Source organism: Pantherophis guttatus, chromosome 2 (genome assembly GCF_059756535.1).
Source record: "Pantherophis guttatus breed Tessera chromosome 2, ASM5975653v1, whole genome shotgun sequence".
Classification (NCBI taxonomy): Eukaryota; Metazoa; Chordata; class Lepidosauria; order Squamata; family Colubridae; genus Pantherophis; species Pantherophis guttatus.
This window is the reverse complement of record NC_142064.1, coordinates 102188877-102200927: the sequence shown is the minus strand read 5'-3', so window position 1 is coordinate 102200927 and position 12051 is coordinate 102188877. Positions and strand designations below refer to the sequence as shown.

At 35.7% G+C, this 12051-nt stretch overlaps 1 protein-coding gene across 13 annotated transcripts in view; it reads right to left on the bottom strand.

Annotated features, from left to right (window-relative positions):
* Nucleotides 1-12051, bottom strand: part of ATN1 (atrophin 1) — a 55024-nt gene that overhangs the window by 11286 nt on the left and 31687 nt on the right. For all 13 annotated transcript variants that reach the window (XM_087886495.1, XM_087886498.1, XM_034410998.3 and 10 more), the window contains 3 exons: nt 3955-4163; nt 715-852; nt 236-349 (listed from right to left, as the gene is read on the bottom strand). In XM_087886495.1, the coding sequence (XP_087742621.1) occupies nt 236-349; nt 715-852; nt 3955-4032 (330 nt within the window). In that variant the 5' untranslated portion in view covers nt 4033-4163. The remainder of the gene's footprint in view (nt 1-235; nt 350-714; nt 853-3954; nt 4164-12051) is intronic.

The window sequence follows — 12051 nt, the reverse complement described above, 5'->3', positions numbered from 1 at the left end:
ACCCTCACCATTTCAGACAAATAGCCATCCAATTTCTTCTTTAAAACTTCCAGTGATGGAGCATCCACAACTTCTGGAAGTAAATTGTTTCACTGATTACCAGTAATTGTTCTGTCAGGAAATTTCTCCTTTGTTCTAGGTTGGTTCTTGGCTACATGAGTTTAGGAAAACAATAATTCTGAGGATGTTTGGAGCTGAGCCATCTTAAGGAAGAAAAGTTGTAGGAAAAACCTACTTCTGTTTTAGTTTTCTTTGCAGCATTGGTATCCTCTCCTTCACTCTCTGAAATCTCCTCTGATCGACTTTGCTTGCTTCCTTTAGGTGCCATTGATTCCTCCACACGACCTTTCTGCAAGACAAATGGACAGGGGAAGGGACATATTGCAGAGCAAAAAAAAGTAAATATCATTTATTCAAAGTATACATGTTAAATGTTCTGTTTAGCTACAGAAAATGTAATATTATTCACAAGCAAGCAAGGTTAATTGAAACTATTTCCTGTATTGGTCACATAGGCGATTCCATTATCGCACAAATAATGTAGTGGCCGAGAAAGTATCAGACTGCTAAGCACCCAATTTAGGGCAGATTTAGGGCAGATTAGGACAACTGATGGTGGAGGTTATGTAGGTTAACAAATAAACAATATTTGCCTTAAAGAGGCAGGACCTTCAAACTCTAATAAAAGTTTTTGCAAACAGCTGAAAATTCTACCTTGGTAGTTTGTCGTGATTTCTCAGCTTTGCCATCACTGCTGGAAGTACTGACACCACCAGGAGACGCTCGACCCCGGGTTCTGAGCTCCTCTCGGGGCCCCGGAGTCTCCTTCTTTCGACCACTCCGCATTGACATCTTTTGAGAAAACACACAATTATTTATTTCAGGTTTTTACATCTCCTTCCAATTCTTTCCTGTCTCCTGGCTTGAACTTTTGTTTCTTCTCAGTTTGGATTTTCATTATGTGTAAGGCTATTAAAAATATCTCAGTATGCTAAATATTAAGTTTACTAAGGTATTGTTTGCATTTATTTATGTTTATTGTTTTGTTGTCTTGTTTTTTTATGTCTGTGTGTTGTCTTCTTTTTTATAAATGTAAATAAAGATTATTTTTTTAAAAAAAATATCTCAGTATCTGGATTCATCAATCTCATTGTCTATAATGATTTTGTCTTTACAGGTATTTGTCTAAAGTATTGCTTGCCGGGTGAGGCAAGTGAAAGACTTCAGATTAAGCATTTTTAATAGCAAAATACTGTACATTTCATGTAGTATACATTTAAAATAAAAATAACAATGGAATTTTGTAGCTCCGGGTGTATTAAAAATTGCAAACTGTCTTACAAACAACCACTTCTTCTCTTTACATTCTTTCTACTCCATTCAGTGTAGGAGAACAATTTTGTGTCATACATTTTTTTTCCTCTGCCTTAGTGAAATACAACAAGTGATCTGCTAAATTAAGTATGGATGATTACCATCCATGTACAGTTATTTCCTGGTTATGCTGTCTTTGTAAAACTGCAAAACCAGTATGTTAGGTACTTAGTACCACAACTGATAGGCTTGGAAGTTTAAGTTGTATAGGTTAGTTTAAAGTAACAAAAAGGACAAATTATCTTAGATCAGGGGTGTCAAATTCAAGGCCCAGGGGCTGGATCCGGGCCACGGGGTACTTAGATCTGGCCCACGGGGCCACCCTAGAAACAGCAAAGGACCAGCCTGCAGTCCTTCTGTCAGTGAAAATGGGCTCCCGAGCTCCGTTTTCGGCTGCCGCAGCCTCCTACAACCCTCTGCCAGTGAAAATGGAGCTCGCGAGGGCGGCGTGTGCCACAGGCACCAACAGGAGTGATGTCGAGATGGCCACACCCGCCCTGGCTATCCCCCCACCCCCCGAGGTCAAACACAACCCTGATATGGCCCTCAATGAAATCGAGTTTGACAACCCTGTCTTAGATTGTCAATTTTAATCAGATTTAAATTGTTGATTATTATTAAAGGTCTGGTTTTGATCCTGTGTGGTTCATGAAACTTGCTCATGGCAGAAAAACTTTCCTATTCCTGCTCTTCTACCTTGCAGAATCTAACAATACCTGTCTATGAATGTTCTAGGTCACAGGTGTCAAACCCACCATGTCACGTTGCCATCACATGACATTTCACGACATTTTTCCCCTTCGTGGAGCTGGGGTGGACATGGCCTGCATGTGACGCATCCAGCCCATGGGCCACCAGTTTAACACCCCTGTTCTAGGTGTACCATAAGGGAGGTCCTCAAACCTGGCCAATCCATTAATTCCACAATTTTTGGCTGAATTTTTGGCAGTCAAGAGATCAAATGGCAAGATTTTCAAAAATATTTGAGGATGATTAAAGCATCCATTCATCAATTGGTGGAAGCCAATGTTTGTTAATTGAATAGACGTGGTAGAAATTTAAGGACATATTACTTTCATTTTGAGGGTAATTTTGGTTCAGGTTTATTAATACAAGATGAAAGGAATAAGAATTTTTTTTTAAAAAATATTTCCCTCTAGGAGTGATTAATAATTCTTTTTATGGAATAGCTAAGTAACATTACTTTATACTGAACTTTGTGGAGTGTGTCTTTCGTTATATTAAATTTGCCGTTATTGTAGAACTTCAAAGATGAATTATTACTTAAATCAAAATTTTGTAACTACAGTATAAATAAAATAGTAGTTTTATTTTCTTACTACTTTTCTATTGCTATTCTCAAGATGACAGAGTCAGGACACTTTAATATTTATTTCCATCTGAACTCCATAAATAACTCAGAATCAAATATAAATATATTAATCCACAAAACCTTGAAACTTTTCTTCACTTGGAAAAACTCATGCACTATGTTTTCATGACAGAACCACAGCAATCCACACCCCAGCCCCTCTACTCTATCAGATACAGGTAGTCCTTGATTTATAACAGTTCATTTAATGACCATTCAAAGTTACAATGGCACTGAAAAAAGTGACTTATGACCGTTTTTCACATGACTGTTGCAGCGTCCCCATGGTCACATGATTAAAATTCAGATGCTTGGAACTGATTCATATTTATGACGGTTGCAGTGTTCTGGGGTCATGTGATCACCTTTTGCCACCTTCTGACATGCAAAGTCAATGGGGAAGCCAGATTCACGTAACAACTGTGTTACTAACTTAACAACTACAGTGATTTACTTAACAACTGTGGCAAGAAAGGTCATATCATGGGGGCAAAATTCACTTAACTGTCTCACTAAGCAACAAAAATTGTGAGCTCATTTGTGGTCGTTAAGTCGAGGACTACCTGTACTCATGAATGAAATGTTCACACTTCAATAGCTCCCCTATTATTTAAATTTAGGAATCACAAGACATTCCTAAAGATTGCCAACACTTCTATACAGATAGTCCTCAACTTACGACTACAATTGAGACCAAAATTTATATTGCTATGTGAAAAATTTGTTGAGTGAAGTCATTTTACGACTTTTCTTGCCACATTTGTTAAATGAATCACTGCAGTTGTTAAATTAGTAACATGGTTGTTAAGTGAATCGGGTTTCCCCACTGACTTTGCTTCTTAGAAATTTGCAAAAGGGATTACATGACCCTGGGACACTGTAACCGTCATAAATATGAATCAGTTGTCTAGCATCCAAATGTAAATCATGTGACTATGGGGATGTTGTAGTGGTCATAAATGTGAAAAATGGTTGTAAATTACTTTTTTAATGCTGTTGTAACTTCAAGTGGTCACTAAGCAAACTGTTGTAAGTCGAGGACTATCTGTATAATGCTTCTGTTGTTTTCTAAATGTATTCTCCCTCAGTGTTGACAGCAGCAGCTACCTGGTCTAACACCAGGTTCTTTTATTTTCTTAATAAAATTAAGCTCTTTTTATTCTTTTTATTCTTATTGTATATTCTTATTTTTATTTCATCCTACTTACAGAATCTTTATTCTGTCGAGTCTTCATTCTTTTGGGTGTAGGGTCCCCATTCTCCTTCGTCCGGGTGGATGAAAACATTAACTTTTGTACCTTTTCCCACTCCGCTATTCCTTGAGGGACTGAGGTAAGAGCCTCAAAGAATTGCACTCCTCAGAAAAAATAATCAGCAAGAAACTTTATCCAGGTATGCAATGAGTTCCTGGCAATTTCTAAAACAGAATTTGGAGAAAAAGATAAAAAGTTAGAAAATGTTATATGAATTAGAGCTAAAGGTTTTCTTTAAATAAAACTATTTAAAACTTAAAAGTGCATGTTAGATGGCATACTAAAGGTTCTCTCTGAAAAATCACCAATTTACATATTTCTACAATAATGGAGAAAAACCAGAAAATTATTTATTTAGAATTCATTTTCTCCAGAACTGATAACATTATTAATGGCTTAAAATACCGAGAGATGCTGACACTTTAATTATGATTGTTTCTGCATGTTTATTTTGCAGCTTTTACTATAATAGCTATTTGCGGTCTAATTATATTGTCTTGTTCAATATCATTCTGAATATAGAATTTCAATACAAAGTAGTTTTAACATTTGTTTAATCCATGTTACATACAACCTTGTAAATTCCTAAATAACCTTGACTCCATCAACAGACACCATGTTAGTGCTTTGACAGAGAAAATAGAACATGGAATGTAAGAACCATATGGTCGGAAGAGATCTTGGAGTCTTTCAGTCCAATCCACTGCTCAAACAGAAGATCCTATATCAATCCAGACAAACAACTTTCCAATCTCTTCTTGAAAACCTCCAGTGATGGAGGATCTACAACTCCGAAGGCAAGCTATTCCACTGCTTAATTGTTCTCACTATCAGGAAATTTCTCCTTAGTTCTAGGTTGGAACTCTAGGTTGGAACTCTCTTTAATGATCTTCCACCCGTTACTCCTGCCCTAGATTAGATTGACCTCCTCTTCTCTGTGACAGTCCCTCAACTACTGGACAACTGCTATCACCCCTTGTCCTTCTCTCTGTTAGACTAAACATACCTAGTTCCCTTAGCCATTTGTCATATGGTTTAGCCTGGGACCCCTTATTATCTTTGTTGCTCTTCTCTGCACTCTTTCTAAGGTCTCAACATCTTTTTCATATCATCCAGACCAGAACTGGATACAAGTGTGGCCTCACTAGTGCAATATAAATATTAATCTGGTTACAACTTTATGGACATTCAAATTGTCCACATGTATCTCAAAAAAAGAAATGAAGCTTTTGTAACCATTTGCAGGATCTCGGCTTGCACAAACTACGGCCTTTCATGCCTCTTTTCAGCCTCTTTTATCTAATCTTTCATGCCTCTTTCAGCCTCTTTTATTTAATCTTATTTTAATCTCTTAATCTGAGATTAATTTAATCAGTTAAGCACCATTTTGCGTGGCATATTACTTATGAGAAGTGCTGCCTATGTGGCTTGGATCAAGTCCACCTATAGCAATGAAGCTATTTAAAGTGAGGCTTGTGTTCACATGGCTTAAGTTGATCCAGGTATTACTTCACACCTTCAGCTTTCTTGGCAACAATGACAGTGCTCTAATAATGTTGTATTACTGAATGAAGAATTGTGGGACATTTGGACCTATTTTTGAAACTTCAGTTGACCTTATATTAGTCAGTTACCTCAATATTTTTACTGTCAGCCAAAGAGTATCGGCTAGTGAGGACTAGAATATAGGCTTTTTCCACAGTGGCCCCTGCTCTGTGGAACATCCTCCCTTCAGAGATTAGAATGGCCCCAAACCTATTAGCCTTTCATAAGGCATTAACATCCTAGCTATGTTGCTGGGATGCTGAATGTGTCAAGGGCCCCATTTCCTGGCTATATTGTTAACTGGCTAAGTATCTCAGCTGTTATATATATTTATTTTGGATGTTCCTATTGTTTGTATTGTTTCAAAATGTTTTTAGTATTTTGATTGTAACATATTTTTTGAATTGTAAGCCACCCAGAGTCATTGACTAAGATAGGGGGAGGGAGGGAGGGAGGGAGGGAGGGAGGGAGAGAGAGAGAGAGAGATTAGATAGATAGATAGATAGATAGATATAGATAGATAGATAGATAGATAGATAGATAGAAAGAAAGAAAGAAAGAAAGAAAGAAAGAAAGAAAGAAAGAAAGAAAAAGAGAGAGAGAGAGTTGGGCTTTCTTTCCCAGTGCCAATGTAGTTTGTGCTGGGATTTCATGCGACTTGGAAAATATCAAATTTAGCCGTTTAACTATGAGATCATGCACAAAAGAAAGAAGATTTACAGTACCCAAGTGGAAACTCTATTCTCTTTGAGGATGCATAATTTATATATTTGACTAAAATTGACTTTTCCTACTTGGTACAACAGCTTAAAAATCTGCATTTTTACAATGACAAAGAAAATAAGCTAAAGAAGGAAGTAACTACGAGTGGAAAAACACATAAAACTCTATCTAATTAGATTTTGTTGAGGTTGAAGACTAAAGGATCAAGACCAAGGTTTCTACTTTTGGTTTTTAAAGGAGGCTTGAATGAAGACAGAGGTAATATAAAACTGTCCAGGATGTAATTTCTAAGCACAAAAAGACTCAGAAATTAGGATGTTTGTGCAAGACAATGATAATACTTATATAGAGGTTGATTGTTTTCCAACAAAGTCTTGAATATAACAAGTTCAATTAGGTATACATTGTAACCTATTTGTAAAAGAGTAATAGTGTCAACAAAGGATAGCTAAAATGGAGAAAATATGGAATGGGAAATTCTGAAAACAAATGCTAATATTATAGAGAAACCACAATTCTGCTGAACTCTGTAGATGCAGGGCAAAATTCTAGTAACATTAACCCCTATGGAAGCAATAATTTTATTAGGCCAATGGAAATTTCACACAAAGTGGCAAGCTTTCAACTGGCAATATATTTTTCCTGGCACAATGTTAAAAGTCCAGATAACAGTCATATCAGATGAAAAATCTGTAGTTTAAAACCACATATTATATTCAATATTTCTTCAAGCAATCCAATAATTACTCTATATCATAAAATACAGATTAAAATACAGAATTTATGGACCTAATTACTGACTCTTGTATTCTCGTGTGAATTTTGGAACAGACATTTCTATCTCCCTCTTTTTTAAAAAAAATCTGATAACACAATTAAGGAAACAGAGGGCTCATCAGTAGAATCCTGAAAATTATTATTTTTTGGGAAGAAATCATTTTAAAAGTGGAATATTGCTCATTTAAGTATGAAACTTTTATTATTGAGCCTCAATATTTACAAACTAAGAGATCTGCAAATAACCCAATAGAAAAGGGTATTATACAATAAGAAATTCTCCTGTACAAGGCTCACTGGAATCAAACAAGCACAATAGTTCTCCTTTTAATATAGCTTGCACCAAAAAAATTCCAACTGAACTGAACACACAAGCATGTTCTAATATCAACTGCCTGAAAAAAGTCCTAGGAGATTTAAAATAGAAGGATAGCACAAATTTATTCCATTAAAAATTAATCTGATGGTGCTATCCTATGCCCACTTTTTAATTTACTATTTCTAGCCTATCTGTCTTCTCACACGGCCCTTTGAAGGAAACACCACCAAACTCAATTACATTTAAGTAAACATGTATAGGCCTATGCATTAAGAATGATTCACTTACACCAGGCAAAACATTAAGAGATGAAAATAAATACAGACTGTACACAACAGCATGCTACCTGTAGCACTCAGTGAAAAAATGTGGACAGCTAAGCATTTCATGCTCTTTCCCACTCCAAACTTTCTTTTTTCAGACTAAAATATGCACCCTCAAAAATTCAACACAAGATTAGAACAAAGCAAGAAAGATGGCATAAGGTTTCATTTCTGATGTTAATTTTATTTCGTATAACTTAAAAAACACATTTTCATCCTAACATGTTCTATTTGTTTAAGCTTTCCAGTCAAATTCTCTTGTTAATTTTTTCATATGGAGTATTATACTACTGTGTAAAATTGTAGGCACTTGTATATACTTATGTAGGAACCTTTGTTTCTAAACAGTATCTCAGTAATAATGATGCATGCTAGAATATATGCAAATACTGGGCTGGTGTGCTCTCCTGCCTTTGAAATGCTTCTCCATGTTATGCAACACCATTTCAGTGCAAACGTGGTTGGCATGGCAGAAAAAAATAAGCATTAACATATGATAGTCTTCTAACTTTAGTAGCCATAATGTAGAATATCCCCGAAACAAGATTTATCTGTGCCACAAATTCATTTGGAAGGTTATTTATGACAAGGAATGGATATGATAATAGTGATCTATCTTTGAGATAGTACCAATCTGTCAGGATTATAAAGACAGTATACAGTAAGTAAAAACTCTGAGCGCTCTAAACCAGTACAGACAGTCCTCAATTTACCACATTTCATTTAGTGACTAAAGTTACAACGGGATGGAAAAAAGTGTCTTATGACAGCATCCTATGGTCACATGATCAAAATTCAGATGCTTGGCAACTGATTCATATTTATGATGGATGTGGTGTCTTAGGGTCATGTGATTAGCTTTCTGATTTCATGTGACTTTCTGACAAACAAAGTCAATGGGGAAGTCAGATTCACTTAACAACCGTGTTACTAACAATTGCAATGGTTCACTTAACAACAGTGGCAAAAAAAATGGTAAATGGGGCACAACTCACTTAACAAATGTTTTACTTATCAACGTAAATTTTGAGCTCAACTGTGGTCGTAAGTCGAGGACTATGTGTAAAATCTTTATCAAGTCAAATTCAACTTCCAGGAATGTCCAAAGTAATTTTCCTTGCAATAATCTGAAATGGAATTTTTATTTTTATTTTTTTACTGCCAAGATAATCTATGAATTTAAGGTTTCCTGGTGATCTCCTGTTCAAGTACTAGCCATGTCTAATCCTGCTTTGAAATTGGCCAAGATAGTTTGAAAAGAATATTAATATTTTATTATTTTAGTAATAATTTCTAATTGTCAAACTTCTCTTATTCTGTAAGTCCTATTTTAACGCTAAATATCAAAACTGCTTCAGTATTAGTTCTAGATACACTTCAATGCTTTAAATCCATGAAAACTAATCTGAATTGAATTTTACCTTTTAATAGCAAATTCATTATAGTTGTAATTACATGCCTGAAGTCCCAAGAATCCCTGACATTACTGATACAAGACAATATTAGTGTCTCAGGGTTAAATTGTGGGATCCTTGGTGTTGTCTGTGTTTGGTTGCTTATCTGCAGATGTTTCATTATCAAACTAGGTAACATCATCAGTGCTAGCAGTGAATTATAATGAAATATCTGCAAGAAAAATGGTCCAGGAAACCTTTACAACAGGAACAGAAAACTATTTCAAGACAATGTGCCTAGGATTTATGCCTCCACGATTATGGGATACCACTGCAGAAATTCTCTGGTGGACATAGGTTAGGGCAGGCATCATGAGCCATAGAAACCAGAATGTGTATAAGGAGCCAACACAGATCAGATAGCACAGATGGGTTTCATATCACAATTCAATACAGAGTCATTACATTAGAGTAGCTGATTAAATATAATCAATATGGAAACAGTTAATATAGTAGGATTTGAAGGCTTAATTTGAAAACATGTAGTTGCTGCCTTCACACTTGTGTTAATCCAAACATGTCATTTTAAATATCCATACAGGATGTTATAGCACTGCTATCCATATGTACAATATGTGTACTTTCTGAGACCAAAATTGCAGGACAATGACAGAGCTGAGTTTATAAATGTGAACCACCATATTTTCTTGAAAGCAAGGGCGGTATTATTGCAAAATTGGGGTCCAATAGTGAAAATATTTTTTTTGCTGGAAACAAAGAGTTGTGGGCAGTGGTGAAATCCTCCGCGGTTTGTCATCAGTTCGGAGCCCGTGCATGCAGGTGCATGCCAAACGCACGCTGCATGGGCGCACATGCACAGTGAGTGCCAAACGCACGCATGTGCATGTGGTGTGCACCAAATGCATGCTGCGCATGTGCACATACACAGTGTGCACCAAACGCACACTTTGTGTGGAAAAAGGACGCTTAACAAGGTAAGTAGAACAGCGAGGGGAGGGAAACAGCTATGCTGCGCTATTTAGATTCGCTAGAAAGCAGGATTTCCTGCTTTCTAGTGAATATAAATCACGCGGCACAGCTGATGTCGGAAATACCAGTTCGGATCAACCAGTAGCTGTTTTTTTTACTACCGGTTCACTGAACAGGTAGCTTTTATCATTACCAGTTCGCCAAACCGGCAGCTTTTATCACTACCACTTCGCCTGAACTGGTGCAAACCGGTAGGATTTCACCACTGGTTGTGGGGAAGCTAAACTACACGTCTCCATTTGTTCTAGTATGGAGACAAACTGATTCTTATTTGGGGGTGGTTTGCCTAAAGACATACTGGGCTTAGCAAAAAGATTTGGGACAATGAAGGTACCGGATAACCAAGATCAAAATGGCACCCTTTGTGACCCAACAAATCACTTTGCCATATTTTGGACTCTAGTTCCCATACTTGCAGACAAGCAGCAGAAAAAGCCACATTCAGTTTAGTGGTTCTCTAGCGGTTAGAGAAGTCCTCACTAAACTGAAAGCCAAGAGCTCTGGAGAAGAACTGGTTATTAAAATTATTCTCAGGGTAAGGTATTTGGTGTTTGATAAAGGGAGATCCCATGCAGTCCATCATGAAGTACAATTTCTGGATTCTTATATTTTCTTCGTGCCATTCAATCCCAAAGATTAACAAAACATTTTCAAGGGTCTGCAGGATTGGCCACACTCTGACTAGACAGTTTGAATATGTGTAAAGGTAATTTCTAGATTATTTTAGGAATGGAAATTCAAATACAGTGTTCATTCATCCTAAACTTAAGTCTAAATTATTTAGTTCAGTGTACCTTTTCCACATAGAGTAAAATACATACTATCTAAATGATTTATATTTCTTTCACCTCAAGAATTATACCAACCTCCTCTTGTATTTAGCTCTGTTCCAATTTCCTCTGCATTTTTTGCTTAAAATTTGTTTATTATATATTTCAAAGTCTATCTGAAATAAACTGAAATTCCAATTATTGTCTGTGTCATGATGTTCATTGGGTGACCTTGAGGAAGTAACTGTTCTCCTTAATCTACATTACATGATCGTTTAGAGAATAAAATTACATATTTGGCTTTCAGCTCAATATGTAATAAGTAATGTTACTACATCAGTTTTATACCTAATTTATAAATTGTATGCAATACTATTTTTAGAATGGCTTTCAGACTGTTAATTTAAATACTACTGGTATGATTTTCATATTGTTTTATGGGATGTCTTAAGAGTTCCAAGGGGTCTTTTAAGATAAAATATTAAGAAGAAATAAATAATAATGCCACAATAATACCCCTTTTCCTTCCAAATAGCATCATGCCATACATAATAAAGATACTTAGAAGAAAAAATTACAAATCTGAGGCAAAAGCATTTCTTTAGCAATTAAAAAAAATAGAGAACACTAAAAAACATCACTAGTCTTAAAATCTAAAGCAAAATAAATATTATTATTTATATAATTATTTCTAAGTCAACTGTTGTGGAATTCTTTTCCCAAAACGAAATGAACCTCTGAAATAATCAGAAATGAATTGGAATAATCAGAATAAAATAATAATATGCTAGTGGCCAATATGTATTGAAAAGTCTCCTGGGGCCTCCATTAAGTTTTGCCTTGTCTGGAATAATTTTTCTTGTGTTAATGTTTTTAAATACAGGGGTACCTTGAATGCTAAAAACATTATGACTCGATGGAAGTCTCAGATGATGATTAGCATTTTTTAGCAATGAAGTATTTTTTAATTAAGGCATTAACATTTTTAGATATAATGCTGCTGCACATTTAAGACTGCATTATAGTAAAAGCATAACTTTCATATGCACTAGGAAACAAAAAAAATGTGTGACTCACTTTATTGCGATATTCAGTTTATTGGGGTGGGTTGGAACCAAACACACAATATCTATAACAGTAACAGAATTGGA